The sequence below is a fragment of the Motacilla alba genome, chromosome 1, assembly GCF_015832195.1.
Source record: "Motacilla alba alba isolate MOTALB_02 chromosome 1, Motacilla_alba_V1.0_pri, whole genome shotgun sequence".
In the NCBI taxonomy this organism is placed as follows: domain Eukaryota; kingdom Metazoa; phylum Chordata; class Aves; order Passeriformes; family Motacillidae; genus Motacilla; species Motacilla alba.
In genome coordinates, this window is record NC_052016.1 from 85,533,224 (window position 1) to 85,555,971 (window position 22,748).

General features: G+C 40.4%; 1 protein-coding gene across 1 annotated transcript in view; it reads left to right on the forward strand.

The window, feature by feature from the left end:
• Positions 1-22,748, forward strand: part of CLYBL (citramalyl-CoA lyase) — a 166,639-nt gene that overhangs the window by 116,967 nt on the left and 26,924 nt on the right. The window contains exon 3 of the mRNA XM_038129558.1: positions 21,399-21,587. Coding sequence (XP_037985486.1) covers positions 21,399-21,587 — 189 coding nt within the window. The remainder of the gene's footprint in view (positions 1-21,398; positions 21,588-22,748) is intronic.

The window sequence follows — 22,748 nt, forward strand, 5'->3', positions numbered from 1 at the left end:
AGTGCAAGAGCTGCAAGATGAGAAGGACCACATACATAGCTGATGAACTCCCCTGCAAAGAGGGAGCCAAACCACTGCCATGGCTACCTGGAAGCTGGTGATTGCACAGCTTTCTCTGCTACACTACCAAACATTCATGACTGCAAAGTGAAAGCCAGCAGAGCTGTAGGGCCTCTCTTCCCACAAATGATAGACACACGGGTTGTCAAAGTGCTCTTCGTTGCATTGGCTTTCCAGCTGCATTAAGAGATGGGATCTAAAAGCTGGACATGGGATTTAGATGAGGAGAAAGCGTTGTTACTGTATTATTCATTAGCTGACCTCTGCCAGTCATGTTCTGGACAAAGGCCCTTACGTTTTCCACTGAGGCGCTCACTGAAGCCTGGCTGTGCTCCACAGTTGTGGTGGCTTTCTTTGCCAAGTCTGATTTTGCACGTTCACTCTGTGGAGTCTTTGCTCAACTCTGCAGCCCTGCTTTTGTTCCCAGGGTTTCTCTAGAGCCTGTAGGACCAGCTGTGTCCTTGAGTTGTCTGCCTTTGGCTGCAGATGCCAAGATGCTTTGAACAAGAAAAATTACCAAGTGGCACGGTCCAAGCAAATAAAAAAGCAGCTCTGTTTCACACAATGAATAGTGAGACTCATTTTCCTTTCGATAGTGTGGCAATGAACATCAGTCAAAAAGCAAGAGTATATTCATGAAATAATCCAGTCAAGGACTATTAATCACAAAGGACCTGCCGCTCGGTCCAAGGATCTCTCATCCAGTGTAGGTAAAAGGAGAAAGTTGTTTTCTTCTTACTCCTGGGAGCAGAGAATTTTTGACAGCCTCTGTGAAAGACAAATGCATCAAGACCAGCTTCCAAAATACAAGTTAGTGAGGAGAAAGTGCTTAAACTGACATTTTGGTGATGACTCTGACCATTTGAAGGCATCACACAGACCAGAGGATGTGACTTGGACCCATGCTCTTCTAGGCTGACGAATGTGCATCTTGGCTCATGCCAAGCATATCCTTATTCCGTGATTGCATACTGTGCCTGCAGTACATTAAACCAAAAGAGAAGAGTTCTGGGCAGGTTTGTCTGGAAAAGCTTGCTGTGCGGGGAATCTCTTTTGTTATCTCAAGTTCAAGTTTGATTTTTATAAATCCTGAAGCATTAGATGAAGTTCAGAGGAAGATCTGTAATTATGTATAGGTTTGGCTGTGTAAAATTCCTGGCTTTCACAAAATCAATATCATGTAATTCATAGCCATTAATCCTAGTGAGTAAGCCTGTAAGGAGGAAGTTCTTAGGCCATGGAAAGTTTAGGCCCTGTGTCTGCTCCAGGGAACAGAGAATTTTTGACAGCCTTTGTGAAAGATGAATGCATCAAGAGCAGTGAGAGATACAAAATACAAGAGAGTGAGGAGATAGAGCTTAGGCTGACTTTTTGGTGATGACTGGCCATTTGAAGACATCACAGAGACCAGAGGATGTGACTTGGATCCGTGCTATTCTAGGCTGACAAATGTGCGTCTTGGCTCATGCATCAAAGTTAAGGCACTCTCCTCATGAATCATCACAGACCTGTACATAAGGGGGAGTAACCACATCCAAGGGGCAGCCAGGTGGCTTTGGAAGGGTGGGAATGGAAGGGGAATAAGAAGGAATCCATGAGAAATCAAGGTAAGCTGAAGGAAGTCCAGTAATTTTTGTGCACACCCACAGCCTCTGATCTGGGCTAAAGTTACCATTTTAGAAATTTTGAACAGCCTTCACCTGGCAGAGGGACCTTATGTTGCATCAGTGCTTCACATCATGTGGTTGAAATTATTTTTAAATCTTGGGTGTTTTAATCATTAGGCACACTTCCCTGCTGACAACAGCTTTGGTTTTTGTAACTTCTTCATAGCTCTTATCCAAAATGCTAGTGATGCTTCTCTTTTATTATGTTCAAGAACTTATCACATTTAGTGAAGCGTTCAAATGCTTGAATTATTTGTACATGCCTTGCATCTTGATTGCAGTTAAACAAAACAATACATATTTATCTCTTTTAATCTCTTTTTTTCACTTTGCTCCTTTTTGCTTCCATTGAAACTTATTTCTATTCATTATGGTCTTTCTCATGACAAAGTGACCAGAATTAGAAGTAAAAACTGGAAGTGCTGTTGTTGCTGAGCTGTGCAGAGATGGAGATGACATGATACAGCTCCACTGGCCCTTTTTTTGATTACTGCACAGTCATATAGCACATTCCTCTCTCATTCTCATCCCTCATTAGCCACACTGCCACTTCAGCTTTGTCTTTCGCACTCATGGTCTGTGGCTTTGAATTTTGATTTTATCCCTATCTCTTCTTTATTTAATTCTCATCCTCTTGAACCACTTTTATTTCATGCTACAGCCACTAGAAATTTTTACTAGATGATGTTCACATTTTTTCCAAGACCATCAACATACATGCAAATTAGAGAAAAAATCCAGCAGGAGTACCCTGGACACTTTTCTGATTATTTTACTGTTTATTTCATCTTATGATCTGCTTAACAATCTTTTCCAGCAATGCATCTTTTCCCCCTTGAACATTAATTTTGAGTGCTCAGATCTCAGTGGTAAAACATGTAAATTGCACAGAATATGTGAGAAAATCTTGAGCAGTAAAATGCTGCTGCAATGCATAATTGTTGGAATTGTCCTCCTGACTCCACTGCGTTATTTTCCTTCTATTATATCACAATGGCATGAGCACATATATCAAAAAGCTGAAACGTGCAGGAATCATGACCGTCTACTCCTCCCCCATGTCCTGTCAGTTTCTTCATCCCAGATTAGTGTCTGTTGGCTTGGGAAGCAAAGAGGGAGCAGATGGACCACAAAATGAGATTCTGTAACCTTCTTACCCAATAGATCTGCTTTCTGCATGTATTCAGACATATTTACTTACTGTAGTGACAATTATCAGTTTTATTTCTTTTAAGAAAACCAAACAACTTCAGCTTGGTATGAAAGAGCAAACTAATTTGTCTTCTGGCACCATTACTGTCCATATAATTTCAAATCAATTAGGAGAAATGTGGCTGGATTCCTATCTGCACAATACCTGAATATGCCCATTAAATTCATGGACATGCTTAGGTATAAGGGGACAAACACAGCATGTACCTTCTGTGGACCTTTAGGTAACTTTTTATTCTTCATAACATAGGTAAGAAGAGCACAGTTGTTTATTTTCTGGTATACTTTGTTTGAATATATTATTTGGACAGCCAGATGAAGAATCTTTTTATTTGCGAATTAAGGGAGTTGGATACAAACATAACTAAATAATAATGACTACAAAGCTTCAAAACCATTCTGTGATTCTATGAAAACGCATCAAGTAAAGAATTCCCTTTATTCAGAAACTTGCATGTTTCCTGTGCCTCATTCAGTGTACCCATTGAGAGCACTAGATGTATTTTAAATGAGAAGAAATAAATAAATGTTTGGTTAGGGTGTAGCTATGAATGGAAGCTGTCCTCAGCCATGCAGCATGTCAGTACAACCATACACTGAGCTCAGATCCACTGCTAGTGTAATATTCTTATAGCAGCAGAAGTCTCTACCTCTGCCTCTCATATTGGCAAAATGGTGTGTGTCTCATCTGGGTTCAGGAGACACCGGCCCCAAAAACACTGAGGTGAGATTCAGCTTGACTGTTGTAGCTCCCTAGGAGGAAGGTGCTTCAGCTGTGGGATCTGGGTGCCTCCAAGGAACAAATAATCTCAATGCCACAGGCAGCCACTCTAGAATATAAAGCTCCTTGCAGATATACTGACCTCTGTAACAAAACCTCTAGAAAAACCCTTAGAGCAGACACCAAACTTGTAGATGACTCAGACTGGATGCAAGGAACCCAAGTGTATTGTGACAATGCATTTGGCCAAATACAAAGCGACAAGCTCCTGTAATGAAAAAAGTGCCTTCACTCTCATGTGGAGCCAATGGGACTTGTCCAACAAGTATATGGCACACATATGGCCCTGCACTGGAAGCACTGGGTATCTTCTTTAGGAGGAAAAAGGAACATGTTAAACCTAGTGATTAGAGCCCAGAGTTTTAGGGTGTTAAGGAACTGGGGAAAATAAAATCAAGAGGTAGACACTCCAAGTGCAAGAATTGCCTGGCTGCCTTATATACCCGAGTGCATTGCCAAGAGCTGCAGGTGTTCAATCAGGCTGCTTTTATTTGAGGTGCCTAACGTGGATTTTGAAACCACCATGTAGGCAACCCGGCTTGAAAATTGACCTTAATTTCTTCTAATTGCGTGTCTTATTCTTCATTATTTTTCTTGTTAGAGACAGAATTTTGAAAGGCGATTCACTAGTGCAGCTATTTTTGACTCATCGCTGCCTGTCTTACTTTGTGTTATTTAATGGGTTCCAGTGGCCATATGCTGCAGAGAATCCTGGAACAAAGTGAGTAAACTGGGAGGCATTGCTCAGAAGGATAAATTTCACAGTTGGAAACGCACTTAATACTAAGCCTTCTAACCAGTTTTTCCAGAAATCGCAAGCTTGATTGCCATGATATCTGAACATGGCATTAGCTACTCTAATGAGGAAAATAATTGATATGCTATGGAAATTAGATCTAATTAGATCTTGTTAAGATAAATATCTCAGTTCAGCTGAAAACTTGAAGAGATACATTTTGCAGCATTCCAGATTATAAATATGACCCTTGTTCTTCACCCCCCTCTGCGTCTTGGGTTACTACTGGTAGAAATGGATGTGAAAAGCCTCCTTATCGCAATCACTACATTCTATACCCACTTGACATGGAATAAGTGACAAAGATGCTGGATAGCTTAAACTTTACATAGCTTAAAACCCATTTATTTTTTACATTGGCTTTAGACAAAGAGCCAGATTTCAGAACTGTGCAACAAAATGAGTTATGCCTATTCATTTTCTTATATTAAACAAATATATTAATGTTTATAAATTTTCAGATCCATGGCAAACAACGTTCTTCAGTGCTCTTTACCATTTTCCGTGACTTTAGAACAACATGCATGCCAAATTATATCAATACCATCTTAATGGAGGACAAATATTGAATGCAAATGCTAACAAAATCAAAGTTCCTTTTAAATTTAGAAGGAAAAAGAAGAAAGAAAGTGGAAAAAATACATAAGTTGGGCCATCCAAAAGGTGGCTAAATTTCACTAGTATTTAGACCAAGCAGATTACTTATACCTCCATGTATACTTTTCAAGATACTGCCAAGCAAAGGGCCAAAGTCATCTCCCCTCTTCACTGGTGGAGTTGCCACGGGACTCAGAGCAAGATGAAACCTTGTGGGCAGCTGCTTTGTTTTCTTCCATCTTGCAAAAAAACATGGGTTCAAAATACTTACTGTCCCAGTGGGCTTGAGTTTCCATCTTGCACACAGACACTTCTGCAGTGAAGAGATGGGAATCAGTGTTCTGCAATAATTTTGGTTTGATAATTTTTCATTCTCACAGAACAAGCTATTTAAAGTGAATCCTTTAGAAGTGTGTCTTCAGATATTATTTTTTCAGATCCGCTGAGCTAATGACCTACAAGCCCTAAAACAACTTATCATGCAACATCACAGGCCAATTTAGAAAGGTAATATATCAAGGAGTCAATTTCCCTTATTTGATGCAATTCCTTTGCCATCAGCCTGGCAGAGCTGGCAGTTTTAGGCAGCTGTTTCTGTTCCCTGCAGTCACCAGTTTGCCTTCTGGGGAGCAGGATATGCTGAGGCCAGAGCCCCAGGAACACGGCCTTGGTGCACCAGTGCCACTGGGAGCCAAGGGCATGGGGAAAGCACAGGGGACCAGTCTGGGCTGGGGGATTTGTCCATGAGGACCACCACTCCAGGAGGCAGATCCACCAAGCGGTCCCTGCAGTAATGAGGGTCTGATGGCTAAAAGCACAAAGGCTTTTTCTAGGCAAATCCACTCCCTTTGAAAAACAAGAAAACAAAAATCCATCTGTATGTCCTGTTCATGGCAAGTCTTGAGTAAGGGGAAAGGAGAATGATCTGATGCTTGCAGTTATGGTTCCTGACAGCTTTTCAATGTGCCTGTGTCTTGATAAATACATACCTCTGTCCATTGACATTTTTTCTTGTGAGTGTGGAGGAAACTAGCTTGCAGGGCATCTACTGTGTCATTTTCCTGGATGAAGGAGAATAATAAGTGAGTAAAACAAGATGACTCTTCCTATGACCTTTAAATATTAATAAATTAAATATCTATTTGCATCACTCATTTTCTATTATTAATGTATTTCTCTTCTGTTTTTCTTGGTCTGCCTGGTCATTACCACCAGAAGATTCTGCATCTTCCATTTCAGAAAGTACTTGCAAGAATTGAGAAGATTCCCAAAGATTTCCTCCATGTATATATGTACATATATAGTCACTGGATGAGATACCATGCAGATCAGCAGCAGATGTATGCAGATTTCTTCTGTGGCAGTCTGTAGCAATGATTTCACTATTTAAGTCACACAACACTAATGCAGCATTTGGGATTTAAAAAAAAAAATCTATTTACTCTTTTTGTTACAAACCTAATGATTGCAGAAATGAGAAATCAGCCTGCAAACAGTCCAAATTTAAATAAAATCACCCCCACACTAGACTATAACAGTGGCAGATGGACAGAGGAAGAAAGTGTATATAGTCATATTTTTTGCCATTATAGTATAGACCCTTTCAGATTGCAGCAAGCAACTTGCCATCTGCAAATCTGAGTCTTTCCTTTTCTGCTGAGGCACTGATTCAAAAATCATGATTTGTGAAGTTTGAGTTAAAGTATTAAGAGGCTTATCTCTCATTTTAAAGGCATACTGATCTCCTGATTTTACTTCAAACACATGGGAAAAGCATCCTGAAAATTTCCCTCAGCTTCTTCTTAAGACAAAACCCAAAGCCACTGGCTCAGTCTTAGGTATGTGGTGAGGTAATGGGTTCTGCACATGAATAGCTTTTTGTCAAATAGTCTCTTATTGCTGTTGTTCTCTGGCTTTTGTTTGGTTTACTCTTTGAGGAAGCGATTTGCTCTATGCCTATAGGATATGTAGATCACACTGGGCACCTTCCTTACAGCATCACACATACTGACAGCAGCAATGAGCATTTGGGTTTAACGCTGACCCTCTGAAGAGGGAAGAATCTGATCACTGCGTAAATGTCATTGATTTTTTAGGGCCAGATCTTCATTTAAATGGCTGCTGATTTAGTGGGTGTGTCAATTTAATACAGATTTGCAAACAAAATCTGGGCAAATTTTAAAAACGTTTCAGTGTGCCTACTCGCCTCTGCTTTCCACTGTTTTATCTTACTTTAAGTTTGCAAAGGATGCGACCATCACAGAGATCAGACAAACATACACAATTTGCAGCCTACTGGGGTTTCTGATGCTTTCACACTATGGGAAGGGAGTTACTTCATCTAAGGGTCAGGACTCTTACACAGGTTTAACTTACCAATAACCAAAAAATCGCCTCTAGGTATGAAAGCCTATTTTGAACTTGTTTAAGAAGAGGAGGATGCAATTAAATTCTGGCAATTCCCTTTCAAGAGGTGCTGCAGTATGCTTTGCATTGCAGTATTTCTAATTTTCACCAGGTCAGGGTTGCTCTCTGTGAAGCAAAAAAGGAAAAGGTTTATTTTCCTAATCATACATGCAAAAGCCATGTACAAAATAAAATATTAAATACAGTAATTACAGTAATTTTTGTAAAAATGTTTTTACACAATAAACCTTTGGCTTTGAAAGCTCTACCAGAAGCAAAAGAAAAACAAACTGTAATGAAAAAATTGAAATCAGAGGCCACTAATAACACTAAAGGGAGCCCAGAAGCCAAATTAATGTTTCCACAAAGAAATACTTTTCTACACCAGGCAAATTCCTAGTAAGACCTTTACCTGGGTCTTTATAGACAGGATTCAGATTTCATTTTGAAGTATGTTTTTTACAAACTGTTTAGTGTTCATATGTCATTACCACTGTTGGGCCAGATTGCACCTGGCATCGATATAAACAAAGCTTTGGCAAGAATTCTTTCCTTTGGGATGGAGACATCTGATTTTCAAGCTGAAAACATGTCAGTGTTGCAAGACACTCCAAATAGCCTGTTTTACCAGTGCAGTAAATTAACCCGCCTGGTGTAGTGTTAAATGCTTTACAAACATCAACTGAAGGTGAGGGAGGGAAACACCAAAAAACAAACAAAAACATTTCAATAACTTGTTTGACTACGAGCGGTGAAAAAAAGTACGAGGAAAGCTTGAAGGGAGGGGGGCATGCCTAGGAGACAGGACAGCAGAAAAACCAATTTTCAGAATTTTGTCCTGTATTTAACCTAGAGATTGTGTGCCATGGTGTGGGAAGACACAGAAGGAGCAGAACAAGTTATGTAGATCATAGAAAAAGCATCTTCATTTGAAAAGCAGATCAGGATAACAGCAAACAGTGACTCTAACTCATCATTGCCTTATCTAGAGGAGGAAGGCTTTTTGATAGCTATCACATGAAAGAGGTTCACCTTTAATGCCACAGAACACTGGTGGACAAAGACTACGTAGGCAAAACAGAGGATGAAATATTAGGCTATCCCCCTTGCTTCCCCATTGTTCAGGATGAAAAAGCTGAGCTGAACTTCTGGGCACGCAGAATTGGCTGCGTGAAAGCTCTCGTCGCTAGATCGTGCATTTGTGCTAAGCTTGAATGGTCTAGAGGACAATGGGGTTCATCCTGCCTGTGGCTCTGCAGTGATTCTGCAATACAGATGTGAAACAAGAATAGCTGGAAAGTAGGTCCACATGCGTACGGAGTCGAACAACGGCCTGTCCTGAGAAACACAGGCAGAAGTAGTATTCTTAAATATATATACATATAGCTGTTAGGCTGAAGACATTTTGCTCCTCATCTTGCTATTTTAATTGTCCTAATAGCTGTCTATTTACAAACATGCATGTAAGTGGGCTAGAATAATTAATTAATATTCATAAGCATTCATAAAATGTGACAAAGTTTATGTTAGGGCAGATGTTAATTCCCTAGAGGATTACATTTCTATTAAGTGTAAATTTATATTAGTAAGATCCAGCATGATTGATTCTTGCTTGGCCAGCAATAGAGGGCTTAGCATCCATACTGGCAGAGATTATATCTGGTCAACAGGAAGGGAAAACTGGCCAAGAAACTGCCAACACAGAATCTGAAGCTGTGAAACCTGGTCAAGAAGAAATAAAGCCAAATAAGCAACAGATGAAAAATTATCTTAAAGCAAAGATCAAATCACTCAGTTGGAAACAAGAATCGTATTGGAAAAGGTGATGCTGAGAGCATGAAGGGACATGAGAATTTTAAAAACAACAATATTAATAAATTAAATGGAGTGCTGATTACTAGAATTTTTTTTAAGTGGACCTTAACATTAAAAAAAAAAATCAGTTTTAATATGCTCAAGGATGTCTGATAAGGAGCAAAGAGGACTTGTAAACTTTGCAAATCATGTGGAGGGGAATGCCAGAGCTATCAGTACTCAAGAGCCATGGACATGCTGGAGAAACCTCAGGAATGGGCTCCAAAAATTTGAAGGAACTGAAGTATCTTTCCTCTGAGGAGAAGCCTAGAGAGCTGGGACTGTTCAGCTCAGGGGGATCCCATCAGTGTATATGAATACCTGCAGGGAGGGTGCAAAGAGGACAGAGCCAGATTCTCCTCAGAGATGCCCAGTGACAGGGCTGGAGGCAACAGACATAAGCTGAAACATGGGAGGTTCTCTCTGAACATCAGAACACTTTTTCACTGTGTAGGTGACTGAGCACTGACAGGTTTCCCAGCAGTTGTGAGTCTCCATCCTTGGAGATATTCAAAAGCCATCTGGACAGAGTGCCAGGTGTGCAGCTCTGGGTGTCCCTGCTGTAGCAGAGGATTGGACAAATGACCCCCAGCAGTCCCTTCCAACCTCAGCAGTCCTGTGATTCTTAGACTTCGTCTGAAGCCTGGTGGGGAAGGTGATAGATCAAATGAAGAACCAGGAAAGAAGGAGACTTTGGTAAGACACAAACTTTACAACAGTTTTCTGGTACTGTTGTACCTTGCACCCTCTGATATTGGAGTGGTCTAGTGGGTTCAAGAAGGACTTGTTTCTGCACCCATGCTGCAGAAACCTGCTGCCTCTAAAGAGGGACTTCCTAGGATGATTGCTTACCAAATCAAAGAGTGAGGAGAAACATGGGTAGGGAACTTGCCAACAGATAAAGTCAAAGAGCATTAATGCCACTTTGTGTTTTGTCCTCAGAACAGAAGTGAAGTGCTCTAGATATAGGGTAACCGTAGGACCACTTTGGACTGTGAAAGCAAAAACACCTTAACCAGGAAAGGGCAGCAACAACCTTCTGCATCCAGCAGCATAAGCACACACCAGCACAAGCACTGCTAACACACTGGCAGGTACAATGCCTCAGTGGCCAGCTGGAATGAGGAAATGGAGCCAGGGAGCGTCTGAAGGTTGAGGGGTGGCTGCCAAACAGACACAATTCTTGGTGGCAGGCTGGCAGCACAGGGAGAAGCCACAGCCAAGAAAAGGGAGGGCAATATCACCTGAGTCCCACCAGGGTTAACCTGCACCTGACGCAGGTGATGGGAGTGGGGATTCTGGCTGGAGAAAATGTCTCTGAGCACTTTGGGGGGAAAACTACCTTCTGTTCTCAATACAAAACACATTATTACTGAGGCAATCAAAAATATAAACAGGTTAGCAAGTAAAGCAGAAGAGTTTCCCCAAAAAATAATTTTTTTAGGTAAGTAGAATACATTTTCACATTTTCACATTTTTCCTTTGGCAGTCCTTCATTCAGAACAAGAAGGAGATTCATATCAAGTCAAAAGGACAAAAAAATTGCTAACTGCATACTTTGTTCAGACAGTTACACAACAATAAAGTAAGTTGGGCAAAAATATAAGAGGAAAAGAAAGTGAGAAAAAAGGCAGTTTAATGGGTGTCAAACTTGTAAACACCAAATTCTATTTTATCACTGTTGGTTTAAAATTAATATAAGATAAACAAAGCAGCAGTACTGTATTAATGCAGTTATATTGCTGTAAAATCCTGATTGTCCATGAATTTTATTCACACAGGAGAATAAATTCTATTGCTAGTAGCATTTTAGCAAATAGTTTCATACCAGAGCATTGCATCAACTTAATGTTATTGGTGTCAAATAAATCTGAAGTAGTTAAATCAGTACAAAGTCCAGGCTGACCCCAGCATTTATTGAATGTTTATAGAAATGGTTCAAAGCTGAAACCATTTTCTTATTAGTCTTTTACTTACACTACATTTGGCAGAGTCATTGTCCAGAAAGTGAGAGAAAATACCTGATAAGCCATGTGTAAAGAATTTGAACTCAACCCCTAACAGTCTGCTTGAAGTGAATGAAATTCATGACAGATTTGGGCAGATGCAAGAGTAGCTAACAAAAGCACAGGTGAAGGAGCCCTGCATATCCAGGTCTGGAAAAATGTTATGAGGGGAACCACATAAATGAGGGCAAAAGTTGTGTTAGTCAAGTAATCAATAATTTAACAAGGTGATCTGCTTCCAGATGCCCCTGTTGGTTATGCTGAGGTAATTTTATGGGGAAATGCACATGGATGCAAGAATGGGGGCTTGTAGTGAGGATTGTTAAGGGATGTAGGCATTTGCTTCGGTCCTACCTACTACTCTCCTCATGGGCACAAACTAGGTGCAACAGTACTGCAACTGGGTGCTCAGCTGGCTGGGCTGTGGTGGAAGGAAAAACAAAAACAGTTCAAGAAGTTCCTTTTTCCATGTTGTCCTTCCTAGCTGCTTGTTGTCATCCTTTGCCATGTCCTTGTTTGCAGTGGTGCAATTGTTTGTTCGGCCAGGCTGTAAACAGGACTGATTAAATGGGCTGGGGTTAAAAACAAAATCCTACTCTCCCACACAGAAAAACCTGAGTTTCTCTAATGGGATTGCTTTAGTGATCCAGTTTGCATCTCAGCTCAAGAAGAAGTTGGTTGGAAATGCTTGCATAAGGAAAAAGCAAAGCATGGAATGGGAAAAAGCAGAAGAGAGTAGGAACTGCTTAGGTGTTGCAGAAGTAATCATATATTGGTTTGTTTTATTGTTTTATTGGGAAATATGCACCAACTTTACTGTAAACTTCACAGATATTCCAGAAGTCCCCCTGAGGAGCACCTTCTCAGTCAACCTAGGATTTAAAAATAATTTATTTCATCAGGGAAGTAAGTTGAAGAAAAGCTTAGGGAAGGAAATGTCATATGGTCTAGTAACTTGTTCCACTGCCATCAGGAATATCTAAACAAGGAGCTTAATCAGGTTTTGAAGAATACCAGTAAACAATTCTCATCATGTCTATAAAGGTGTGTGTTGTATTGTACCAGGACAATACATCTATCAGTGACATACAAATACCACCCTGCATCCTGAAGTATTGACAGAGATCTGACCTAGAAAACAACCACCTTCACAGGTGCCACTTTCAAACTGGAGAAAATTCTCAGTTCCTTTGACACCAATCACAGGTCTAGGCAGGGAAAAATTCACATTGTCAGGTTTAGTTTAGACCACAGAACACAAGTGAATTCATTTCTAAAAGGTTTGTACTCCTTTCCATGAATACATGAGTCATGGAGTTTATTTTTAATAATTTTATTTTGTATCAGGGATCACTCTCTGCCTCAGTTAGTCACTGCAAATACAGGGACACATGGGACATGGTGTTCTGGTGCTGTTTCCCCTCTCCCACTTCTGGGGTGTGGGGGCGGAAAGAAGGGAGGGCAACTGTTTTTGTACCACTGCCCATCCTTCAGGGACTCTGCCAGAAGGTGTAGTGGGCTTTGCCTCATCGTATGGAGCATCTGAGAAAATGTTGCCTGCAGGACGTGCTAAAACCTGAATTTGGGGTGAAGTGGGATTGTTGAGTTCCTTGACTCACCCCAGTCACCCATGCAAGTGGGATTTCTATCAAAAGCCAGTCCTTCTTCTGGTAGAGAAAGAAGGATTTCTGGCAAAATCCAGCTTAGTGGGGTGGATCTTTGTTAAGGTGAGCACTGGCTGAGAAATATAATTATAAAACAAGTTTGCTTTGCAGGAAGGCAAGAGTTGTGTCAATTTACTGCAAAGCTCGTTAGATCAAAGTTTCCTGTGTTGAACATCTCATAACATTATTCTCCCACGGAAGTAATTACTGCAATTACAGGCTACTTCTACAATGCTACATGTGTGGGATCCAAGGAGAGATCCCTGCTGTCCTCCCCTAGTGCGGCAGAGGTGCTTGTGCCCACATGGCATAGGGGCAAATCTCTAGAGCAGACTAAGTGCAGTGATGCATAAGTAGCACATGGGTGCCCTGTGTCTCCTCATGGGGTTTTGATGGAGTAGTTAGGTTTGTAGTATGATTGTTTTTTGGGTGGTTTTTCTTGATTTCCAGCCTATGAGCAGGGTGGCATGCTACCATAAGGTTTTTAAACTTTAACTGAGGGTGTGTTGCACACCCCGGGGCTTGTCAAGACAGCTCATGTGAGTATTTGGAGGGACACAGGCTTTGCTGGAGCTGTGTCACAGGAGCAGGGTGGGAGCAGCTGAACTTGGTGCAGGCCTGCCCAAACCACTCTCTGGGTTTGATGCCTGAAGAGATCTGTCTCTGAAACCACACCTGTATTGTGGTTTGGAGGAAATAGATGATTCAGTCCCCCAAAGGAGAGTCTGGATGTACATGGGCAGTTGTGCCTTCTGGGCAGCTGAGACTCAAAACCTTTGGGTGAAGCTGGGAACTAAATTAATCCAGAGGTATAGATTTTCTCAGAGAGTCTGTACATGAAAATTGATGTGAATGGCCTGATCTCACAAGGGCATATGCAGTACTACATGAGGTAATTTCTGCTTTTAAAAAATGCTTGTGGCATTTCAGGGTTTCAGAAGGTTTCAGAAGTCCTCTTCTAGGTGGCTCAAGAACCCATCTGGTGGGAGAACTGGGAGTGCTTCTCCCATCATAAGACACTTGGGTGACCAGTTCTGGTCTGGAATCCCCACTGCATGGAAAGACATGCATCTACAAGGTGACACCACTTGGCTTTAAAATGTAAGTTGAAAATTAAGAATTGAGAGCTTTTTTGTACCTTTACAGTTTTACTGTGAACACTTGGACTTAGGGCATTCTGTGGGGCTTTGATCACATTACAGAATATTAATTTGCTAATTTACTGATGCAGATAAGGCACTTTATGAAAACTGAGATAAGAGCTGTTAATCAGTGTTTGCACAACACCAGAGACACAACTGTTGTTTCAAGCCTTCTCTTTGAAACGCATAGTTTTATTGAGACTGTGGGTATGCTGGGAAAAGTTTATTCCGAAAAGGGGAAGGATAAAAGATGCCATGGCACACCTAACCTGATTTTTCTTAATGCCTTCCTCGTTCCTAGAAGCTGTTAAGCAGCTTGGGGCAGACACTGGTTCCTCCAATACAAGCAAGAATAAAGTTCTGGCCAGCTGGGATTTTTTCAGAAAACCTCTGTTTACCTTGGCTTTAAGTATTTTTTTCCAACCGATTTATTAAATAATTGAGGCAATAATTTGCCAATCTTTAAAACATTTGATCTATATCTCACTTAGAATCATCTGAAATCAGCTGCTGAAGAGGGATTGATAGTTTGCTAAAGCACATGTACTTTTGACAGACAGCAGTGCATTTCATTATCAGCATTAACAAAAAGATACACTTGTAAAAATAAAAAATAGATGTCTAAACGTACACATTTTCCATAGATATCTATTACATACTGCCAAGTAAATACATCTAAAATTCTAATATTTTAAAATAAAAATTAATATCCTGATAAGTTCAGATGAAAGGTAAGTATAATCCTTTTCTTAACTGATATATAGGATTGTATATTTTGTGGCCTTATTTCATCATTCAGTAGCTCATTTGGACTGTCCAGGAAGACTAATTAACACTAATGCTTCTAAAGAATTTTTATTTGTGATGCTAATCTGTCACAAAACAAAAAGTATCTTCAGAAAGCCGGGGGGAAAAAATAAAGAGACTACTTCTTGCAGCCAGCTTAAATTAGTGCTAGCTTGATTTGTGTTAATTGAAAGGTTGTTTACATCTCTTTTGTAAGTGTTTATAAAAGTTGGCAGACAGAAGAATAGCTGCCTACCTGCATGAACAAAACTTTGATTTATTTAAGCTGCTTATATTACTATTAATATTACTATCATTAAAAACCTCTTGGAACATTTCTGTACACATAATCTTAAGGTATAAGCCCGTCTCTGTGTTTATGTACACACAGACACACACACACATATACCATGCTGTATCATTTTTGCTACTGAGACATTTATACTCAGTTTTCATATTATGTGAATATTTCTATCTGCCAGTTCATTCTAGCAGCCTACTGGTCTCTGTTTAAATTTCTCTGAGATATGTGCAAATCAGAAAAATACCTTGATGACAACTTGTGGAAATGTCTTGCTGTTGCATTCATATCCACATCCTTGGACAGTCAGGCTCAGCAGAAATTTAGTACTGACATAGCTGAGCACCCCTAAAGCTTTATTGGGATTCGTGAGTCCTGGCTCCTGGGTGCTGGCTGAGACAACCTCAGGCTCTTGTTCACTGGTTCTCTACATTCACAGTGTCTCAGGACAGGCCACATGACCACCATATGTGGAAATTGCCCAACTCTGATGGTGTTGGATAGACCTCCACCTAACATCTTCAGGATCCACTTTGTCCACGCTTGTAGAAGGAGGGAGAAGCTTGCTAGGCTGACATGGCAGCAAGCACTCACAGCTGTTCCTGGACAGCTTTTAGAGATCTTGTCTTTTAAAAATACAGGGTAGCTATTGTTGATAAGTGCACTGATGTGTTCCCAGACCTTAAATGAAACTTCTAGAGATATAGGCAAAGAAATTTGGGTTCCTGAGCACAGCATAATTAAATTGCTGCTTAGTTCACAATGCTGACTGCTACTGACGTTTGCATCATTTTAGTGTTGCTAGACCATGTACTGCATGTAAGGACAATTAGCAGAGCAGAGAGAAAAGCAGCAGATGCTGGAAGTGCACAGAGTTAGGTGACTCATTTTGATGTCATGAAGAATCTTTTTCAGACAAGTGAAATGGTTGGTATTAAACAAAAGGGGGGAAAAAAGGACCAAATAATTATTAAAGTAATAATATGAAGATTTCAGGAAAGAGTAGCAGCAAAATCAGTGTCTTGCAGTACACTAAAACATATGTTTACCTGAAATACAGAGGAGAGACAGCCACATACATGATGGAGACTCTATTCTCCCTGCTCCTCCCCACTCCTGCCCCTTTTTTCCTTTAGGACTGGTTACATGGTGAGCTTGGTGTGTTCCATGTTGAACCAATAGAAAATGTGTTCTAAAATTTCTTAAATCTTTAGAAACTTGTAACCGATTATCTGCTCAGAAGTAAAGATAAGAAAATATTTAATGACCACTTCCTGGAGGCTTTGTGCCTATTTTACAGCGCAGTTTTTCAGTTTTTCAGTCTAACAAGACTAATTAGAAATACGTACTTGCCATTTCAAAGATTTATTCTTATGAGTACCTGAAATATGTAAGGCAGAAAGCAAGTCTCATGAGACAAGTACCTGCTGCTCTCAGAAGCGCTCTGCTCCACTTTTATGGTTCTCTTTGTTTCCTTAAAAACAAATGTAATTTTTCTTTTCTCTTGCCAATCCCATTTGTGAATTTGAAACTAAATGGCATTTGTATGCTGTCATTCTGTATGGTATCACTCCATTGATGGAGAGTTATGCATGAAGAAAATGTCAGACTTTCCCCCTGCAGAAACTCTATTATGCATAAAAGCTGCTATAGGTATATAATATATATGTGCTCTTCTGCAAAATCTTATTTAAGAGGTGCATTCGTATGGCGTGCACTAACACAAGTGACAAAAGATTCAGCAATGTCAAGTTCGGTAAACAAACCACTCCAAGGAATTAACATTAACACATAATTGTATGTTTTTACCATGTCAGCCATGTCACCAAAAAAGAACTCGAATTGTGATTATAGTAATTAATTTTTCCTCTCTTATTTGAAACATGTCAACTTATTATGGCATTGAGGATGATGATAGATTCTGGCCTGCCATTTTAGTGCATCATATATTTACATTTCCTTATGAAGAACCGTTACCAAAAGATGTTAACAGGATGAGATCTATATAAAAACATATATTTAAGTATGGCCATTATCTTTACATTAAGACTTGGAGGTCTTTAGAAAAAAAGAGGGAAGACTAGGCAAGAAAAATAAAGCAAAACAGAGATTTTGTCCTCAAAATCAGGTAGGTCTAGAAATCTAGAAAAAAAGTGCTGAAAAGCAGGATTGTGGGGAATTGTACCAGTTAGAATAAAAAAGAAGAAAATGTAATTTTTCCATCTGCTGTTAATCTGAACATCTTTTGCTGTATTAACAGAGTGTCCAAGGTGAGTGGGTGGCTGAACTTCTTGCTCTGTGGCATCCTTTCTTTAGCTCTCCTGTTCTGAAGTGGAAATTTCTATGTTTTGACATATAACATAAAGGAAAAAAAAAGGTGAGAAAAAGAAAAAAAGGAGAAATGGAAAGGGACTGATTCAGATGATGGGAAGCTGTTTCCAAATACTGTTACCAAAAGCACACATTCAGGTGCACAAATACAGTCTGGTTTTATCAACAAGCCCAAAGGGCTCCTTCTCTTTGCCGCCACCCCCTTCCCCAAGTCTCGCGCTCTGCCTGCCTGATCCCATCCGACAGTAGAGCTGATACCGCACTAATCCCCACAAGTTTGGGACTAATGAACTAACTGCTGGGCTGCCGCCACGGAGCTTGGTCCCAAACTATACTGTACTTCACACTCGATTTATTCTCCAGATGGCGAGACTGCGCAGCCCTGCCGCGAGGGACCACCTCTTCCACTGGAGTGTAAAAGTGGACGGATGTTGTTTTCTTTGCAGATTTGATAATTCAGAGCTAGAAACTCATGAGGACGCTTAGTTATTAGGTTTAATGGGTGCCAGTGGAGCCAGCAATGCGCGTATTCCCATTTTTAATTTCGGGGGGTGTGTGGGTGTGTGTGTGTTTGGGTGGCAAAGGATTTGTCAGCAATGCTGCGTCACCGAAACGTTATCTTCACCAGTTGGCGTAGATGCACATGATAATGAACCTCTTCCTGTGTCCTCCTCAGAGTCAAACAGAAGGGGTGCTAAAGTAGCCACCCTGACCAACCATTTTTTCCCTCAGTAAGCTTTCCAGCACAAATTTAAAGTATTTTAATAGTCTCACTATTTACCATGAAGCTCTCTTTTGTCTTTCTCTTTTGTTCAGTTTGATAAAGAACCCAATTCACATGGGACCAAGGAGGATACCACCATCCCAAGCTACTTGAGCACGAAATATTTTACTTCATGATTGGGTTTATTTCTTTATCAGCTGTTCTTTCATGACAAAGTATTATCTGATGTTGTAATTCTCATGTGAAGAACAGGGCAAACATTTTTCTCACCATTCCTTAAAAATTCTAGTTTTCCCATTCTTGGCAGTAAGGATATTATTGTATCAAAGACTACCTTTTCCTCTGTTAAAATTTTGGAGTAGTTCATTTAGGTTAGGATTTTAGCTGTTGCACTAATTCTACAGTAAGAATTGCCTCTACATTTCCCTGCCTAATGAGGCAGAAAGGGCTCTCCCTTTTCTCCATGCTTTTAGTACATTTGGTCAAAGGTTTTAGTATATAATTTTTTTATTTACCCATGAAATGTTTTATTGGGGACCTTTATGGGAACCTGATACTCCCCACTAACATCAGTCAGATTTCCTCATTGTAGGAAGGGTAGGCACAGAGTCAGCCCCCTCACAAGCTCTGGCTTTGGCAGCCAGGTCCCATCAGTTTACTCCACAATTAAAAACATAAATTGATTCTTGCTGTGGAAACTATAGTGACTAGAAGTATTATATCATGGAAAGGAAACATTTCCATTCCTGGGGTATCTAGGCAGACAGATCTAATACATAGCAGTTCTAAGAAAACACATCAATTCTCAACCCAACAGATGGCATGGGTGTGTTAACTAACACAGCAACATATTTTCTATTAAAATATGGAAAAAAACATCAACCCCCTCCCCATGTTTGTTGGTTGGTATAAATTCAGTGAAGTTGTTGGTTATTTTTGGGATACGTACCAGAGGGCTGCACATTTAGTTTATGTAAATTGATAACAGCAACAGCCTGTTAATAAGTGTTTTGTATGGAAATATACCTAGAAAGACACGATCTGTCTTTTTTGGGAAGGGAGTTTGCAGACTGAGGAGAAAAACAGATATGAGATGGTCTAGTGCTTATTATTATATTCTGAAAAAATCATAACAAATTAGGCTGCAAGTTTGCTGGAGATGTGCCTTCAGCTGGAATTGAGTGCTGCCTTAGAGGATACTTTGGGAAGATCTCTCTTTTGCAAACTGCATTGGTGTGTGCTGAAACGGTGATAATCTGACTTTAATTAAAAGCATAAATTGGTTTGGAGTGTGATTTTAAGCTACCCTTCTGCATCATGTCCAGAAACTTCCAGCCCAGCCCTAGAAACCCGTTACCCTGAGTCAGAGAAGGAAAACATAGGGGATTTGTATTTCCCGGTATTGGCATCATATGGTTGGGTTTACCTAATTTGGAAGAGCCATTTCAGACAGCCACGGGCTGGAGCTGTCTTCCAGCTGGACGAGTTTGTACTAAACTGTGTGCATGTTTATGTGGCTTTCCTAATGGCTCCAGACAGAGTCCATTCACAGCAGCTTGAGTGTTTTGGGTCGCATTTTCCAAAGATTCCCTCTGAATGTGCCCCTTGATCGCAGCCCAGGGATACATACATGGGTGCCCTGTTCCCGTCTGTCCGATTAACGGGCATATGCTCCCAGCCTTCGGAGGAGCACGGCTAGTAGCCCCAAGCTGAAGGCTGTTCGCTTCAGATTTCATTAACTTTCTGCTTCATTATTCCTTCCTTTTAACCAGTTAGAGCCACCAATTGCTTTTCTCTAAACTTACCCTAATTATCAGGGGTCCCAGCCCTGTAAATCAGTACACTGCAGTGCTGTCTTAAACTGGCCTGGGAGACCCTGCTCTCATCGGTCCTGACAACTGTAAGCTACTGTTCCCTCACACTGTTTAACTCAGACCACATTGGGAAACCACCTCTGCCCCTCTTGCCGGCAGAGGTTTGCATCCGTCTGGTTTAAATCTACTGTCATGTGCTCTCTTGCTGATTTGTATTAGCCTGGATATTAACTTTGATGATTCCTTTTTGTTGTTTTTTTCCCCTTGAGTTTGCCTTTATTTTTCTTGAAAAGCATCTCTATTCAGCAACTGCACATTGTTAAAGTTATTCCTGAGCCTCCATGAGTCAGGAGCTTTAAAGTTTTATTAGCCCCATAAAAACTCTTCACAAATGAAATGATAAGTGTGCATTTTGACAATGTAAATTTGTTAGGGGCTGTTGGTGAGTGGAAGGAATTTGGGGTTGAAACTTCAGTTGGCAGGAAGCAAGGAGCCCAGCACCTTCCTTTGACCCCTACCCCCTTCTCCAGGCCAAGAAATGCATTACATTTCAGAAAAGCATGCCAATATTCTTCATGCAAATCAACTATTAAACAGATTTGTAAATTTACATTCACAAAAATAGCAAACGGCCAGGGGAAGTGTGTGTCTTTGGAGATTTTTTTTTTGTGCCAACAGAATGTCCTTTCATGTGGTCTAAGAAAAACTTTGGAGTTGTTTCAGCATTGTTTTTATATGCAAGTTGTGAATTCTATTACTGCCTTTAATGTACTTTGAATGCATGGACAAAAGGAAAACCAAAGAGGTATATATACATGTGTACTTTTTGACATTCAGGCAAAATTACGGAGCTAAATTACAAAAATTATTTTTTAATGCAAATTTAAGAATATGCCATTTTTGAGAGAGCAGGCAGTTAGTGCAACACATTATGTTAGCATAAAGATTTGTGTTTGTTACACATGTTCAGTACTAGCAGACACAAAAGTCTTATTTTCTGCAAGTGGTAGCAACCCCATGCACTGAATTTACCAGTTATAAAGAAGAGTAAAGAGGAAGGTAAAATCGTGAGGTTCTGGTGATGACTGCTTCAATAAAGTCCAAGAGTGACAGACATTTTGGGGAAACCACTATACTGGCTGTCTGGCTTTTCCCCCATGTAATTTCAACAAGTTTTCTTCTCAGTGCATTTTTCTGTCAATAGAAAATATGCTTTCTTTTTCTTTTCTTGTGCATCTGAACTCATGTATACTGTAGAGAGAAGCAAGACTGAACATCGTGAAAACCCTTGAAGAGTTTGACTTAGGCCATGGTGAAAAGTGTGTCAGGATAAACTCTGTGTCCAGCGGCCTTGCAGAAGAAGATCTAGAGGTGCTTTTGCAGTCCAAGACCCTTCCTTCAAGCATGATGCTGCCAAAGGTTGAAAATGTTGAGGAAATAAGATGGGTGAGTACCAACAACACAGTAGCTTTTGACTGAAGCTGTTGGGCCAAATTCACCCAGGCACAAAGGTGAATGACTGGCTGCAAATGCCATATGATGTTGTTGCTTGGCTGAGGTAATTGGGCAGTGCATCCACTTAAATGTGTGTGTGTGATGTGCTGTATAAAAAACATATATGGAACACGTTTGTAAAGAAAACCAGGTGTATTTCTTCCACGGCTGACAAAGAACCAATATTGCTGTCAGAATATATTATCAATAGTAGAAGGGTAAGTGCCTGACTCTTCTCAGACTACCCTAACAAGCAAAATTATTGTCCGTCCAAGAGACTTAGTTGTGTGCATTGGAAGCAGGAGATGGGAAACCATGTTAGCAACATATGAAAAAATGGGTTGGGGAGAAGGTCACTCCTTGGGGCAACTGGAGGAACAAACAGGAAGCTTTTAACTAGTGTTTTTAATTAGCACAGATATTATTTCCTGAACAGTTCTCTACTTCTTCCTTTTTAATTGCTGACAGGTGTGTTTGTGTTTCACAACTGACTTTTCAGCCAATAAAAACTTGAAATGTAAATGGTTGGCATGTCAAATTACTTAAGAAAACTTTGAAATAGGCCTAATTATGCTATAATTGTTTTAATTGTCAAAAAAGAGGGATGCTTGTTTGGATATACCATTATTGCTATAACACACCAGTAAAGGAATAACGCTTAATTATTCACTTTATATTTTTTTGCAAACTGCTAGCTGAGCAACTAGCATGCGTGCAAGCTGTGATGAAAGGCAGGCAGGCGTATTAGGATCTATTTTAATCTCAGCACCTAACCTTGATCAGACCATGGAGATGGGCCTGAGTGCACAACGGAGCACAGCCGCGTATGCCAGGTGTGTGACAGGCCCCGTCCGTTCCATGGCACTGCCCCTTCAGCCTCCACCACTCGCCACGGAAGGTTCGCCATCCCCTTCCACCAGCGGGTAATTAAATTAACCAGAGTGCACCTCTCAGGGTTTACAGCCGTGTAAGTGTTAGACAGAACTTGTCAGTGATGAATATTCATGATACCAAAATGGCAGAGTCCTTGCTGCCACCAAGTAGGTTTTGCAGGGAGGTGGGATGCCGGGGCTCTTTGTCACCACATCCTCTTCCACCTTCCCTCTAGCTAAC